The following is a 12,845-nucleotide window of genomic DNA, read 5'->3' as shown; positions in this document are numbered from 1 at the left end:
GAGAGTAACAGGCGTCATCACATGATCAAAGATGCAAAGCGGACAGTGTCAGACAGTATCGAAATTTTTATTAGCATTGAAAGCAAACTCCCATTGGTATTCTACCCTTTTTACGTCCTTCCATATAATTGCCCATACATCAAAACAAAGAAGAGTTAAGTGTCCCGTGTTGAAAGCCCCCTCGTCGTCAAAGTAGGCCCGTCACCTGCTGTGCTGCCGACGCAGATTCGTTCATATCCCCCATCAATACTCATGATTCGCACTTCTCGAGCAACGTGACGAGCGTTGAAACTGCGGGTGGTGGAGCCATGGTCCGTCGAAATAAGGAATGAAAGAGAAATGGAATCGAAACGAGATGCGTCAGAGCTTGGCCACCAGCTAGTAGTGGCGATCATGATGCCAGACGTAGACGCCTAGTCGCAGCGGACGAAGCAGTCTACCCTTCTCCCCCCTTTTCTCTAGGTGCTTTTCATCACAATGGCGACCTGGCATCAAAAAAGCAAATAAGATCCAGTGACTGGGAATGTCGACATGATGTCGACCAAGAAAAAGGGTGAGAAGAGAAGAAAAACAAAGAAGAGAGAGGGCCGGTCAAAAAAGGAGATGATGCGCTGTTTCGCTTGTAATCCACTCCGGAAATCGTCTACTGGTTGATCTTCTCCTTGGTAGCCTCAGAGGCGTCGGCCTTCTTGACGGCAACCCAGCTGCTCAGCCAGGCCAGCGTTTCGTTGCTAATGACAAAGGCGGTGGAAACGGCAGCCTTGCCCTGGGCCACGACGCCCTCCTGCTCAAGCTTCTTAAGCTCGGAAGCATAGATCTTGAAAACGTGCTCCTTGCCCTCGAGTCCCTTCTGGTAGGGGAACAGAATCAGACCACGGGTCTCGTTGTAGAGATCACCAGTGGGCTTCTTGACAATGGGGAAGCGCTCGTCAATGCGGTCCAGGGTCTTGTCGCCAAAGGAGTCGGCCCTTTGGACGTAGGGAGAGACGATACCATAAGGCTTGGAGAAGTAGGGAAGAACAGGGGCGGCAAAAGTCTTGTAGGCAGATTCGCCTAGCTTGATAGGCCGCTGTGCGTATTCGTTGGTGGTCACAGTGTGAATGCCGTCGCTAATCAAGGGATAGGAGAACAGGTGCTGCCAAAATGATCAATAACCGGACCAAAAGCCATCATGATTCGGTTCGATTCGCGTTTGCCATTATGTGATGACAAGGCGAATCTTTTTTTTTATCCATGCATACCTGGAGGAAGGCGGAATCGACATGGCTGGTGACCTCGCCGTTAACCTGAGGAGCAGGCATTGTGATGTGTGGTGGTGTAAGTGGTGGGTGAGAATTGGAGATGGAAAACGCCGGACAAGGTCGTCGTCGGTCGATATGCGATGATGTACAGCTGTTTGACTGACACGGAGTAGGTTATTGAGGATTGGAGATTGGAAAGGAGATGAGAGAAGAATGAGGGATGAAAAGAAGAAAGTGAGAGTCGAGCAGGAGGGATGCAGGACGGCGATAAGGACGGGGTGGATGCCTATTAATGAGCATTCCCCAGTCCCCCAAGGGTGCCGGTTTGGCACGCCACCTGGGATGATGTATTGATAACGCGCACAGCTCAAGGGCTCAAGGCGCCCTCCCGCGAACGGTACATGCAGCCAACGAGAGAAAAAGGCATGTGAAAGCGGCGAAACAGCTTGTCAATCGCTCCCTGGAAACGTGTGAGGCTTGCAGCTTGGAGCCGAGCCGCGATTGGCCACAGCTTGGCCTCAGCCACACCTCGCAAGCAGGGATCCCTCCTGTGCGTCTCACTTGGCCGACATGTGAAAGCAACCTTGGAACCTTTCGCCTGCTGTTCTGAGCCAACCGCAGCAGCACGACCGGTTTCAAAAAAGTTAGTTTTGCTGGCCGTTGCCTTTTTCTTTTTTCCTGCTTGGACTGTTGATTAGCGGCACATCCGGGTAAACGCTCCCGTGCCTCTAGTTGGACGAGGCTTCAATTCTCCAATCATTCAACCCAATCGACGCCCTCGGCGATTTCGCAATCTACAAGCGCATGCCTTAGCAGGTTGGTAGCACCCCCCAGATGCTGGATGCTGCATCTGTTGCCATACCATTACCAGGAATCTCTTGGTAGTATTTGATACGGAGCAACGACTAATCACCTCAAACGGTCCCGGGCTGGCAGATAAACCCGCATCGCCCGGCAGCATGGGATTTCGCAGGATTGGAACGAGGGGGAGGGGGAATGGCATGGCATCCAGAGCGAGATATCCGGGATTGCGACATTGGACCCTTTGTTGCGGTGTGCGAGCGCTATCTCTGTTGAATCTGCCGAATTCAAAGCACGCGGCACATCTGATGCATTATTTGCATTAACATGAAGCAGCAGCAAGACCGTACGGATACCGGCGTCGTGTATGCAGTCATCATCCGCCTTATCGCTGAGATCGAGCGATCAGTCAGCTAGCGAAACGAAGCTCGCTCACTCCACCCGCACCGGCGCCGCACCGGGGACGTTCCCCCTTGCCCAAGAAAGAGAGAGTAGAATTGCTGGGAGCTTGCTTATCTCTCAGCCGTACCCCCAATTCTCTCGCCAAGCAGCACAAACTGTACACGGACGGAGCATTCTTGTAGCTACATACAGCGGCTGCGATGCTGACTGACTCGCTGCGGCACCTCGGTCGAGTGCGTCAAATCTCACTTTGGCCAACGACTCACCGGCTAGCGAAAAAAGAAAATAAAAAAAAAACCTCCTGCCCATCCCATCCAACCGTCCAACCATACAAGGGGGCAAAGGGGACGAAAAGCAGCCGGAGATGGGGCGACTCTGAGCCGACTTTGTGGTTGACAACGGGTGTAGCGTGAGCGCCAAGGCTACACTCTTCTCGGGACGCAAACTCCTGCCTCGTATCTTTTCGGCATCAGATGAAGAGGAACAAGGACCGCTTGGCCATCACGTGTAGAAAACGCTTCCATGTTGCATGCCTTGGCTACTTCGTACGTGCTTTTTTTGTAAGTGCTCTCTCTCTTGCCCGGTCGTTCGGCTGCACTGGTGATTGGCCAAGCTCGTGCCTTTCGAAACTTGAACCCAACCGATCGGCGCCAAGTTGTGTAGCAGCGCAGCAGTAGCACTGCATATCACTTGCGCGGACTTTTCTTCCGCGCGCCTCGATTTCCTCTTTCTTCTCTTCCATCACAACGTTTGGCTTTCCGCCGGCAAATTTCCAAGACCTTTTTTAAGTTTTCCAGGTCGGAAGTTTGATCGATCCACGCCGGATGCTAGTATCGCACCCTTGTCGCATTATTGTGGAAAACTGGAGTTCACCAGCCACAATCACATGCCAGACATGAAGTTGTACCTTTTTTTTTTTTTTTTGTGATTCATGTCCCTTGTTGACCTCATCGTTCTGCAGCAACTGGATATTTTACTTATCGCGCTTGACGTGGGCCTGATTGCATTTTCTTTTCTATATTTATCAAATCTTGCATATGAATATCTGCATATGGGCTGTCGCACAGACATAATATCTCGGCTATAAGTTGCCATATTACAGACCTTGCTTGCAAGCATGTTTGCTCGCTCTGAACCACTTACATGTAGATCTTGCCAGAAAGACAGACACCATTTCACTTAGACCTCCTTGATCAAGAGAGCATATTTTGTTATCTCTGAGTGACATTAAGGCGTACGTATATCGTACCACTAACTGTAAATATATGGTGACTCTGCGATATGGATTATGCGAGAACAATTCGCAGCCTAACAAAATGGTCATCTGAGCATCTATTATTTGCATAAGACCCAGTATTATCTTGGTCATTTCCATGATATGAAGACCCTCTTAGTGGCCTTGGCCCCTGATATTCATGACTACGATAGCTACGTGGTCATATGTTTCTCATCTCCGACTCGAAGGTCCGATTAGCGTGCATTATTCTCGGATTCCGATTCTCTTTCTTGTGAAGACTGCAAGAAGTCACGAACCCATATGACAGAATGGCGGAATCTGGTATCCTTATTGGCTAGCTTATTCACCTATGCCCAAATCGTGATAAACAAACAAAATAAAAAGAAGGGTCCAGCCTCGCACAATACTATCTAGACATGTCTGAGACAATTTTGAACCTGTACTTTACTCCCTTCCGGCGAATAAAAACATCATAGCCTCATGTTAGTCAACAAAATAAACTATGAATAAGACAGATGGCTGTCACAAGCCGCATTGAAAGGCCTCCGGCCGAGTCTAGCAAGATTTGATCCCCAGCAATAGTAGTACTATTATCACCTGGCTAATCTTATATGCAAGCCACTTCCTTCTCCCTGGCTGTCTCAGCTGCCATGCAGATTTATTGCCCGCGTCATTGCGTCAGATATATCCACCAGGGGATCTAAAAGTAGGGTTGCAGGACGCTTCGAGCCGTAGCCAGCTAGCCAATTGCGCCATGGCTTCTAGGCAGAGCGTAACATTATTCTGCAGGAGGAGTCCGTGTGCAGGATTTCCCGAGGAGAACATCGCTTCGAAAGACCTTCGGTAGACATGTGATTCGACAGGAAATCTCTCAAACATGCGCCTCTTCATCAATTTTAGCTCGCTCTGTTATACCACCGGCAGGATTACATCCGAGGATTCTTAAGGGAGTGACATCGTTGGAGGAGATGTCAAACCTGCGGCGTATATTCCGCAGTTTGTAGTGGAGTAAAGACTTGACATATTGCCAATCCTGTCTCTTATATACCATCCGCTTTGGCCTTTGAAGCTCCGATTACGAAGATCAAAAGGCATCCCGTGATTGAGTAGAGAGAGAAATGGCGCCTTGAAGATACGAAGGGACCAGCCGACACTCCGACTTGGCAAACTACACTACGTAACATCCCATATCCTACGGTAACACAAACGATCAATATGCACATGTGTTGCACATAAAGGCTATGGGGAGCTATCTGAGTCACAGTATCGAGAACTACACACAATATGATGGTTTTTATGCCGTCTCTAATAGCATCATACAGAATATTTACGGTTACAATACTACCTAGATATACGCACCTAGATAGCCACCTTTGCTCATCTACCTAGTAGCTCGATACACATTTCGTTTTCGGTTTGTACTCCGAACCAACTGTAAGTATGCTGAATGATTGGGATGTTGAACTTCTAAAGAAACAGCATCTGTACACAGGCGGTAAGCAGAGCACGTCACAGAATTTTTCGTTCAAGTTCGGTATAAGTATGTAAGTAGATTCCAAAAAAAAACATTGTGTACATCTTTGTTCTATTCTTCAACGCACCGGTCGGAACTACCAGCGCTTCGCGGCATTATACGCTCCATCTAACATATGAACGAAGATCCAACATATCACGTACTCCGTACCTACCTAATAGTACAGTGGGGAGGCAGGGCATGTATGTAGATGCATGTGCTTTACTCTTTCCGGAAACCATTCTCATAAACCGCCGACAAATCATGCATTAGGAGTGTGTGCCAAGTGAGCCAATCTATGCATTATAACATGCATTAGTATTTCACAGCATTTTTAACCTCACTCGAGGCTGTACCACGCCGCTCCCGCATCAACACACTACATATCCAACATTACTAGGGATATCTTAGCTAGACCCCTTTGTAATACCACATCTTCTGTATTATTATAGAGGTAACCTGAATTCGCAGCCATATCTATCAATATTGGGTTTCTTTTTGCCACATCTTGTAACCTATCGTCTTTAAAAATTGGCACATATTATCAGTGTTTTAGGGTAAGTGTCTGGAGCGACTTCAAATACTAATCGTACGAACACAGTTACAAGTAGAGCCAAAAGTATATAAAATTCAAAACGAGTTGGTATTGGAACCACTAATCATTTGTTCCATTTGTCGATACCGACGTGCTTTCTCGAAGCTGAGAAGAACACCCGGATCGACCTGTCGATGCATGGCGGGACAGCTCAGGGGTGGTCTCTGCTCGTACAACGCCGAATCTACGAATCGAGCGATTACTCGCTTGTCCTATCGAGTCAATCAAATGTACTGTAAAATGACAGCAATACCTATTGGCCTAACAGCCATCCTTATTTTTGATTAAGCAGCCATACAGGGACATTAGATGCATCGACTTACAAGGGACAGCAAACGCGGTGGTTTCACGACCCGGTCTAGCACTTGATCGGCAGCACAGGCCAGCATTGGCGTTCCTTCAACTTCAGCTGAGTTGATACATACTAGTATCTGTTTGTTGGTTGGTCCTAGTCTTTTTCAAACGGCTTGATTTTTGCTTTTCCTTTTTGTTCCCTTCTTTGCTTTTGTTGCCCGTTACTTTGGGAGATCAAAAGCAAAACCGGCGCCGTCCCTTGCATTGTTGGAGGCATTTCTTGCATACACTTGCAGTAGCCGCCTTCGCCATGCGAAACACAACTGGAATGCGGAACCTGCATATTGTCTACAGCCCAGGATGTTGTGTCTTTATTTTTATTTCTGGAGAGTGATTCAGGTTCAATGCAGCATGTAGCAGGTGACCCTGTGGTTCCGCCTCTCGGCTCGCCCTGCATATCCATATGTCACCTGTCACTTTTTGACAGTTGACAGCATGCGCCTGTAAATTGATACTTTCTGATGCTGCCATTCGGTTCAGCACAGTAACATGAGGAGCAAACGGCGCGCTAGAAACTGCCGCAGTCCCAAGCACAGACCTGCGCAGTATAATCTAGAATACTGCTAGTTCGCCGCGGATATCGTGGTGATGCGTCCAGGCCCAGGGAGCAGACCGCCTGCTGAGCTCGGCGCTCAGGACCATTGGTGATATCGTACGAGGTGACGGCGCCAGTCTTCGGAACAAAAATACCAAGAGAGCGCCTGGTATTTGCGTCAAGGTGGTATTTTGAAGTTGGCAGCTGGAGCAATACTACCTCGTACCAAGTCTGTTTGGCGCGGACGTGGGCCATGCATCCGAAGATTGCTACCCGAGACCTTACAGGTACATCGGCTCTGCAGGATGATTGTGCCACGGCTGGCGAGGACAAGACTATTGGCCGTGATCAATTGTGGCTGTCAAAGGTGCGACGCGACATTAGTTACATGTGGTTGAATGGACGGCACATAGACAAGCTGAGCAAGGGATATGCTTGATGACAGACGAGGATGGCCGAGAGAATCAGGATTGGCCACGAACAAGTACCGAAGGACAACGAATACTCGTAAATGAACACTAGAACCTCCGTGATTGTGCTAATAAAGTATATAAATGAACTGGAAGCTTGCTCGCACCCATTTCGAGAGCCACGGACCCGGATACGGAATGGAAGCGTCGCTGGCATTCTTCTTCTGGCAATCTTGCCGCTCCCCCACAAGTCACGGTATCAGTGATGGGTGCGATATGCATGGCGCCATATCTGTATGCAGGCACACGGGGGGAAATGCATACTATTGATCCATGCTCATCCCATCCCGTGTGTCTGTCTGTATTAGGTGCATGCAATCATGCAGGCGAGCATGTTAGTGCTCAGAGGCACCAGGACGAAGCACCTATAGGGAGCACACATGCGCGCAACGTGCCGAAATGTGCCCTGTGAATGTCGGTTATGCACTCCATACTCTTAGTCTTCAAGGAGTTTCAGAGCACAGAAGCATCAGTTAAGAACAAGACGGCAGAGGGCAGGGCCCAGGGGCAGCCCTGCTGTCGAACTGGTGACGAAATGCAGGCGGCTGGGGTCGACGAGATGAAGGGCTGCGCCGATTGGTAACGATGACGATGAAGCAATCTGCCTTTATTTCCTGTACGAACGAGTGACAGGTTCCCCGTGGAATTGGCAGTACTGCTGGAGCTCCGCACCCCGTACTCGTATGGCCCAGTGGCTCTAGAAGGTGAAATGATTGATGAGTTGAGAGCTTTGATTGTCACAGGGCTGGTCATATATGTGTACTTGGTAGCTCTTAGCAACCGGGCAACCCGTAGTCCGCACGGAGTACGGAAGTACAGTACCTGTGACGGAGGACACCGAGATGCGCAATCAGCTGGCTCTTCTTCTCCCTTGCATTCATTCTCCTCTTCCTCCATGTCTTGTTTTCCGCGGCGCAGCTGGCTTGACGAGGCAAGGAGGCAACCGAATAAGACCTTTCTTTTTTTCTTCAGTATCCTCTGGTGAGTTTCAATTGGCCTCCAAGCTGCTTACGATGCTGATCCTTCGTAGTCTACCTCCGCAGAGCTTTAGCACACCAGTCCAGCTCTTGAGATTGATTCATTCACCATGTCGGCCGCTACGCCGTGGCCAAGCCGCGATCCCCTTTCCCTTCTAGCACCAGTAGAAACGAATTTCTCTCGCTGGAGTCTAGATGCTGGCTTCCGGGCGCCGTGATTGGCCCTTGGGCAGCTCAATTTGCATTTCGGGCCAGGATCCCTGATCCATGCAGTCACCCCTGTCGCCCTCGTGCGGACAGCACTGGTAGCCGCACTCGGTGCCTGGATGCCACAGGACTGGATATTGCACGCAGCAGGAGATGCTCCTTGCACCCAGGGCGTCTCAGGAGCGCAAGAATCAATCAAGACATGGATGGCTGCTGGACCGAATCGACATGCGAGGCCGATGCTGTACTTGTTCGCTGCATGACTTACCTACTCCTGCGTCTTCTGTGCCACTCCAGCTCGGCCAACTAATATTGCGCGCCGCACGCTATTGCCGACTACTCTTGGGCTGTGCTCCGTCCTCCGTGCTAGTTCGTAGCACCATAATGCCCATCATATCTTGTCTCGTCTGTGCAATTATCCAATATCCATGCCCATTGGGGAAGTCTTTTTGGCTAATACCGAGTCGAGAGGGAAAAATCACAGCAGGTGGAGAAGGCCCCCCGGGAACCCCCCCCCCCTGCTGGTGCAGCCGTGCCCCTGAGGGCGCTGAGCAGCTCCAGTTGCAGCAGCCTGCAGGTACCTGCTCCGCTAACTGCCACCACTACGGCGTGCTAGCTGCAGCGTGAATGTCCCCCCCGTTCGTCCAAGACAAGAGGTCCAGTCCCCTTTTCTATTTCCCGTGTCTCGCCTCGTCTCGCGTCGCCTGATCCTGACTCTTCTCTTTCTTCTGCCGTTTTCCTCTCGTTCTGTACGGGATTCTTTTTTTCTTCGTACGGACCACTTGAGGTCGTCCGATAGCATCCTTTTTTTCTTCTTCACACTTTCTTCTCCAGGCATCAAGCGCCTGTTGAACAGTCACTCCCTTCATCATATCTCCGTGAGATCCAGGAACACTTCGGATGGCCCGCTGAGATCCGCCAGCTCAACAGCTTCTCTTCGCCTTCGACTGAGAGCAAGAGTGTTTATGGGAGCTCGATTCTGAGAACGACATCGAAGCCGCCACCATGCCTCCTTCTCTCAACACCCATCCTTCGTTTACGCGCCCCCGAACTGGCGACCGTGATGGCCGGCCCAGCACCCGCGACCAGGCCGGCGTCGACTCTTCGATGTTGATACCAAGCCGTACCTCATCGCTCCATTCCCGCATCACCCAGCCAATTCCCTCCACCTTGACCCAGAAGCCCCAGCAGCGAACCCCCAAGACGCTCACTCATGCCTACATGGTCTGCGGTGTCGGCCGAGAGCCCTCTCAATGGGTCAAGGCTCCCACTCCCGCCCAGGGCAAAATCACCCACATGAAGGGTGCTGTTGGACAGTTCTGGCTTCCTGAGATCCTAGGCAGCAGCCCCCGTCTTGAGCAGGACAACGAGATTGCGCGGGCTCTGCACGCCTCTATGAGGGTACGTTTGATATTATCACTTGGTGAATGATGTGTTTTTGTGTGCGCCGCTGACTTTGATTTCAACAGGCTTGCTTCCCTCACGATGTCGAAATTTGTACTGGCCGGAACCAGCCCCACTGCACTCACCACTCTTTCGTCCTCCAACAGGACTCTTCTCACACGCTCTATGGCATCTGCCTGCGCGTCTGGTCGCGGGCCGACGAGAAGAGGGCCGAGACCATCCGTGACTTGAGGAAGAGGACCGAAAACGACTACTATGACAACGCCGAGGAGACATACTGGATTCCTTATTGTCTGTCTTTCTTGTCTCGCTACCCTCTGTACAATCTCCTGGGCGACTACCTGCGTGGCATGTGGATTCACTGGAACAAGGCTACTAACCTGTTCCATGCTGAAGAGGTTTCTCGTATCCTGAGCTTCCCGGCTCCGAGACTGAATGACCTTGTCCGCATCGACATGAAGGATTATGCTCTGTGCTACCAATTCCCCTCGTCCCCTACCGGATTCCAGAACTTTGCCATGTGGCCCCTTTTCAACTGCTTGTCCATCCCTAACATTGTTGGCGTCATTGAAGCTGCCATCTCTCCCACCCGTCGCATCATCTTTGTCAGCCACTACCCGGCCATGCTCACAATTGCCTCAGAGACTGTGAGATACTGCGTCCGAGTGTTTGAGTGGAGCGGTTTGTATGTTCCCGTGGTGCACGCCCGCCATGCCAAGGAGCTCGTCCAAGAGCCTGGCCCTTACATCTTGGGTGTTACGGCCGAGTGCCGATCCCTCTTCACGGCTCCCACTGATGCCTTGGTCATCGACTTGGATCGCAACTTCGTTCTCACATCCAGCCCTCCCACCGCTCTGACTCCTGGTCAGCGCAACAAGTTTGTCTCCCGATTGACCCAAGCCCTCAATGGCGACGTTACGCCCTCTGGCGTTCCCCAGCACCTTCGCTCTGCCTATGGCGGTGGCAAGCTTGTGCCTGCTGGTCAGATCATTGTCATGCGTGGCGAGGTTGAGTCTATTCAAGACCCCGAGTGGTGGAACCAGGATGCCATCATGGCTGTCATGGATCACGTGTGCGAGAAGATGGGCCGCAACACAGGCATCAAGGCTGTCTTTGGCGGCTCCGTCAAGAAGCCTCTGATGACCAAGGTGTCAATGAGGCACCTCAACGAGCTTGTCCGCGAGAGGAACCAGTACTCTCGAGACGCTCTTGAGGCCTGGCAGGATTTCATCAACTTGAAGGGCCGCATGGACACTGAGCTTGGTAAAGTTACCAAGCGTAACAACTACCTCGTGGAGGAGCTGGAAAGCTGGAAGCAGCAGTTCCTCAAGTTCCAGGCCTTCGCTGAGCAGCTCACCAAGGAGACCCAGGACCTCAAAGTCAAGATTGAGGGCCACAAGCGGGAGAACCGTCGCCTTGCTGCCCTCATTGAACAGCAGAAGGATGACAACGGCCGCCTTACCACCCGTCTCTCTGGCACTGAGAAGCAGCGTGATGACGCCCTCGAGGCCCTCGTTCTCCAGCAGGAGATTGCAGAGGAACTCGAGCGTGAGCGCAAGAGGAACAAGAAGGAGCTTGCTCAGCTCCACCACACCAATGCCACCATCGTGCGCCAGCGTGACGAGGCTCGTCGCGTCGTTCTGCACCTGCGTAGCTTGATTGGTGGTCAGAGCCACCACATGGAGCACCTCATCCAGTCCCTCACCAAGCCTGAGGAGCTCATCCGCGAGGTTGAGGATGGCTATGAGTCGGATGAAGTTGAGGGTGGCGCTGAGACCCATTCTCTGCGACCTTCTCGCAGCAGCAACCGACTCTCCACCTCCAGCTTCGCTGACATGGCCGATCGCCACCTGAAGGATAAGACCGACGCCATCGCCCATATCGTTCGCAACATTGCGGACCAGTGCCAAGCTGCCGTTGACGGCCTGCAGCTTGCCCAGGATGCCGAATCTCGAGCCAGCACACGTGCTAGCCGCCGTATGAGCAGCCTATCGACTGCTCACAGTGATGATGGTGAGGACGCCCGCTCCACCGCCACCTCGGACGCTGGCGAGGGGAGTTCTCGCTTACAACCAACTGCCGGGAGGCCTAGCTCTATACCACCAACGCCGGATCTCATCCCCAACCGCAGTAGCACTGCACTATCGTTTGCGTCAACCGCCACAACGCCAGAGCGCGCCAGTCAACAGTACTCTATTCGAGACGAGATACCAACCAAGATTGTCGAGGACGATGAAGAGGACTTCGATGACGGCCGAAGTGATCAGGTCGGAGTCTCCAGCGACCACGGCCTCGTCTCGAAGAAGCAGTCGCAGTCTCTTCTCCACCGATCATCTGGAGCAAGAATCAGCGCTTTCGGCAGTCTCCGATGAAGGTGAGACTGAGGCTGAACAGGGTATCCCTGATGCAGAGGGCAAGCCCAAAGCTGAGGAGGTTGCCTCTGATGACGAGAGCACACCCAATGCTGAGGAGGTTGCTTCTGATGACGACAGCAAAACTGAAGTTGAGCAAGGTGTCTCTGCTGAAGAGGTTAAGCCTGAGACTGAACAGGCTGTCTCCGAGGCAGAGGACAGCCCTGAAGCTGAGCAGATCAGCGATGCCCCGCCAGCCTAGTTACGACCTTTGTATTATTGCCGATGCTTCCCTGGCATCTCTACATTTTCTTTGTCCTGATTCCTTCGATACGGCGATCCAACCTATATATCCTTGTATCTTGAGCGTTTCCAGCCTCATTGGGCAGATATGCTTAGCTTCTTGTTTTGTGGCGGCTTTGGATAAAAACAACCTTGTTTTGGATCACGGCGTTCTTTTCTTTTCTGTTCATTTGCGTTCCCTGTTCTACCATTATCCTTATCTTTTACTATATTCTAGATGAAGGGAACAGCTTGTGATGGCAGGCTGACTGATGACTTGCGTGGCGCCATCGAGGCTTAGGATCTCTTCTTATTCATGACTAACATTATTCTTTCTCTGTCCCCTATTTGGGGGATCTTATGACACTTGATAGTTCAAGATTTTACAATTGAGTCTCTCGCTCATTGACCTCCTGTGTTTTCCTTATAAAAAATCATTTGTGAAAAGGTGGCTTAAGTTGTTTCCTGTGCTAGAC

General features: G+C 51.3%; 3 protein-coding genes across 3 annotated transcripts; 1 reads left to right on the top strand and 2 right to left on the bottom strand.

Moving 5' to 3' along the window:
- Positions 1 to 47: 47 nt before the first annotated feature.
- V8C40DRAFT_235747 (uncharacterized protein) lies at positions 48 to 1,539 on the bottom strand. The gene is made up of 2 exons (XM_083213900.1): positions 1,242 to 1,539; positions 48 to 1,135 (listed from the first exon to the last, which is right to left on the bottom strand). Exons 1-2 carry the CDS (start codon positions 1,299 to 1,301, stop codon positions 644 to 646), a joined length of 552 nt encoding a protein of 183 aa, XP_083077063.1. The 5' UTR covers positions 1,302 to 1,539; the 3' UTR covers positions 48 to 643.
- Positions 1,540 to 6,701: 5,162 nt separating this feature from the next.
- Positions 6,702 to 7,453, bottom strand: V8C40DRAFT_143133 (uncharacterized protein). The gene is made up of 2 exons (XM_083211221.1): positions 7,067 to 7,453; positions 6,702 to 7,013 (listed from the first exon to the last, which is right to left on the bottom strand). Exons 1-2 carry the CDS (start codon positions 7,303 to 7,305, stop codon positions 6,857 to 6,859), a joined length of 396 nt encoding a protein of 131 aa, XP_083077062.1. The 5' UTR covers positions 7,306 to 7,453; the 3' UTR covers positions 6,702 to 6,856.
- A 1,884-nt stretch (positions 7,454 to 9,337) lies between these two features.
- Positions 9,338 to 12,108, top strand: V8C40DRAFT_272998 (AEX-3 domain-containing protein; the record flags this gene model as incomplete). The annotated part of the gene is made up of 2 exons (XM_083220422.1): positions 9,338 to 9,733; positions 9,802 to 12,108. The coding sequence occupies 2 exons, from the start codon at positions 9,338 to 9,340 to the stop codon at positions 12,106 to 12,108; spliced, it is 2,703 nt and encodes a 900-aa protein (XP_083077061.1).
- Positions 12,109 to 12,845: the final 737 nt, after the last annotated feature.

Source organism: Trichoderma camerunense, assembly GCF_050948025.1.
Source record: "Trichoderma camerunense strain CBS 138272 chromosome Unknown V8C40scaffold_3, whole genome shotgun sequence".
Lineage (NCBI taxonomy): Eukaryota > Fungi > Ascomycota > Sordariomycetes > Hypocreales > Hypocreaceae > Trichoderma > Trichoderma camerunense.
Note: the sequence above shows the minus strand (reverse complement) of the source record. Positions and strands in the feature narration are given on the sequence as shown.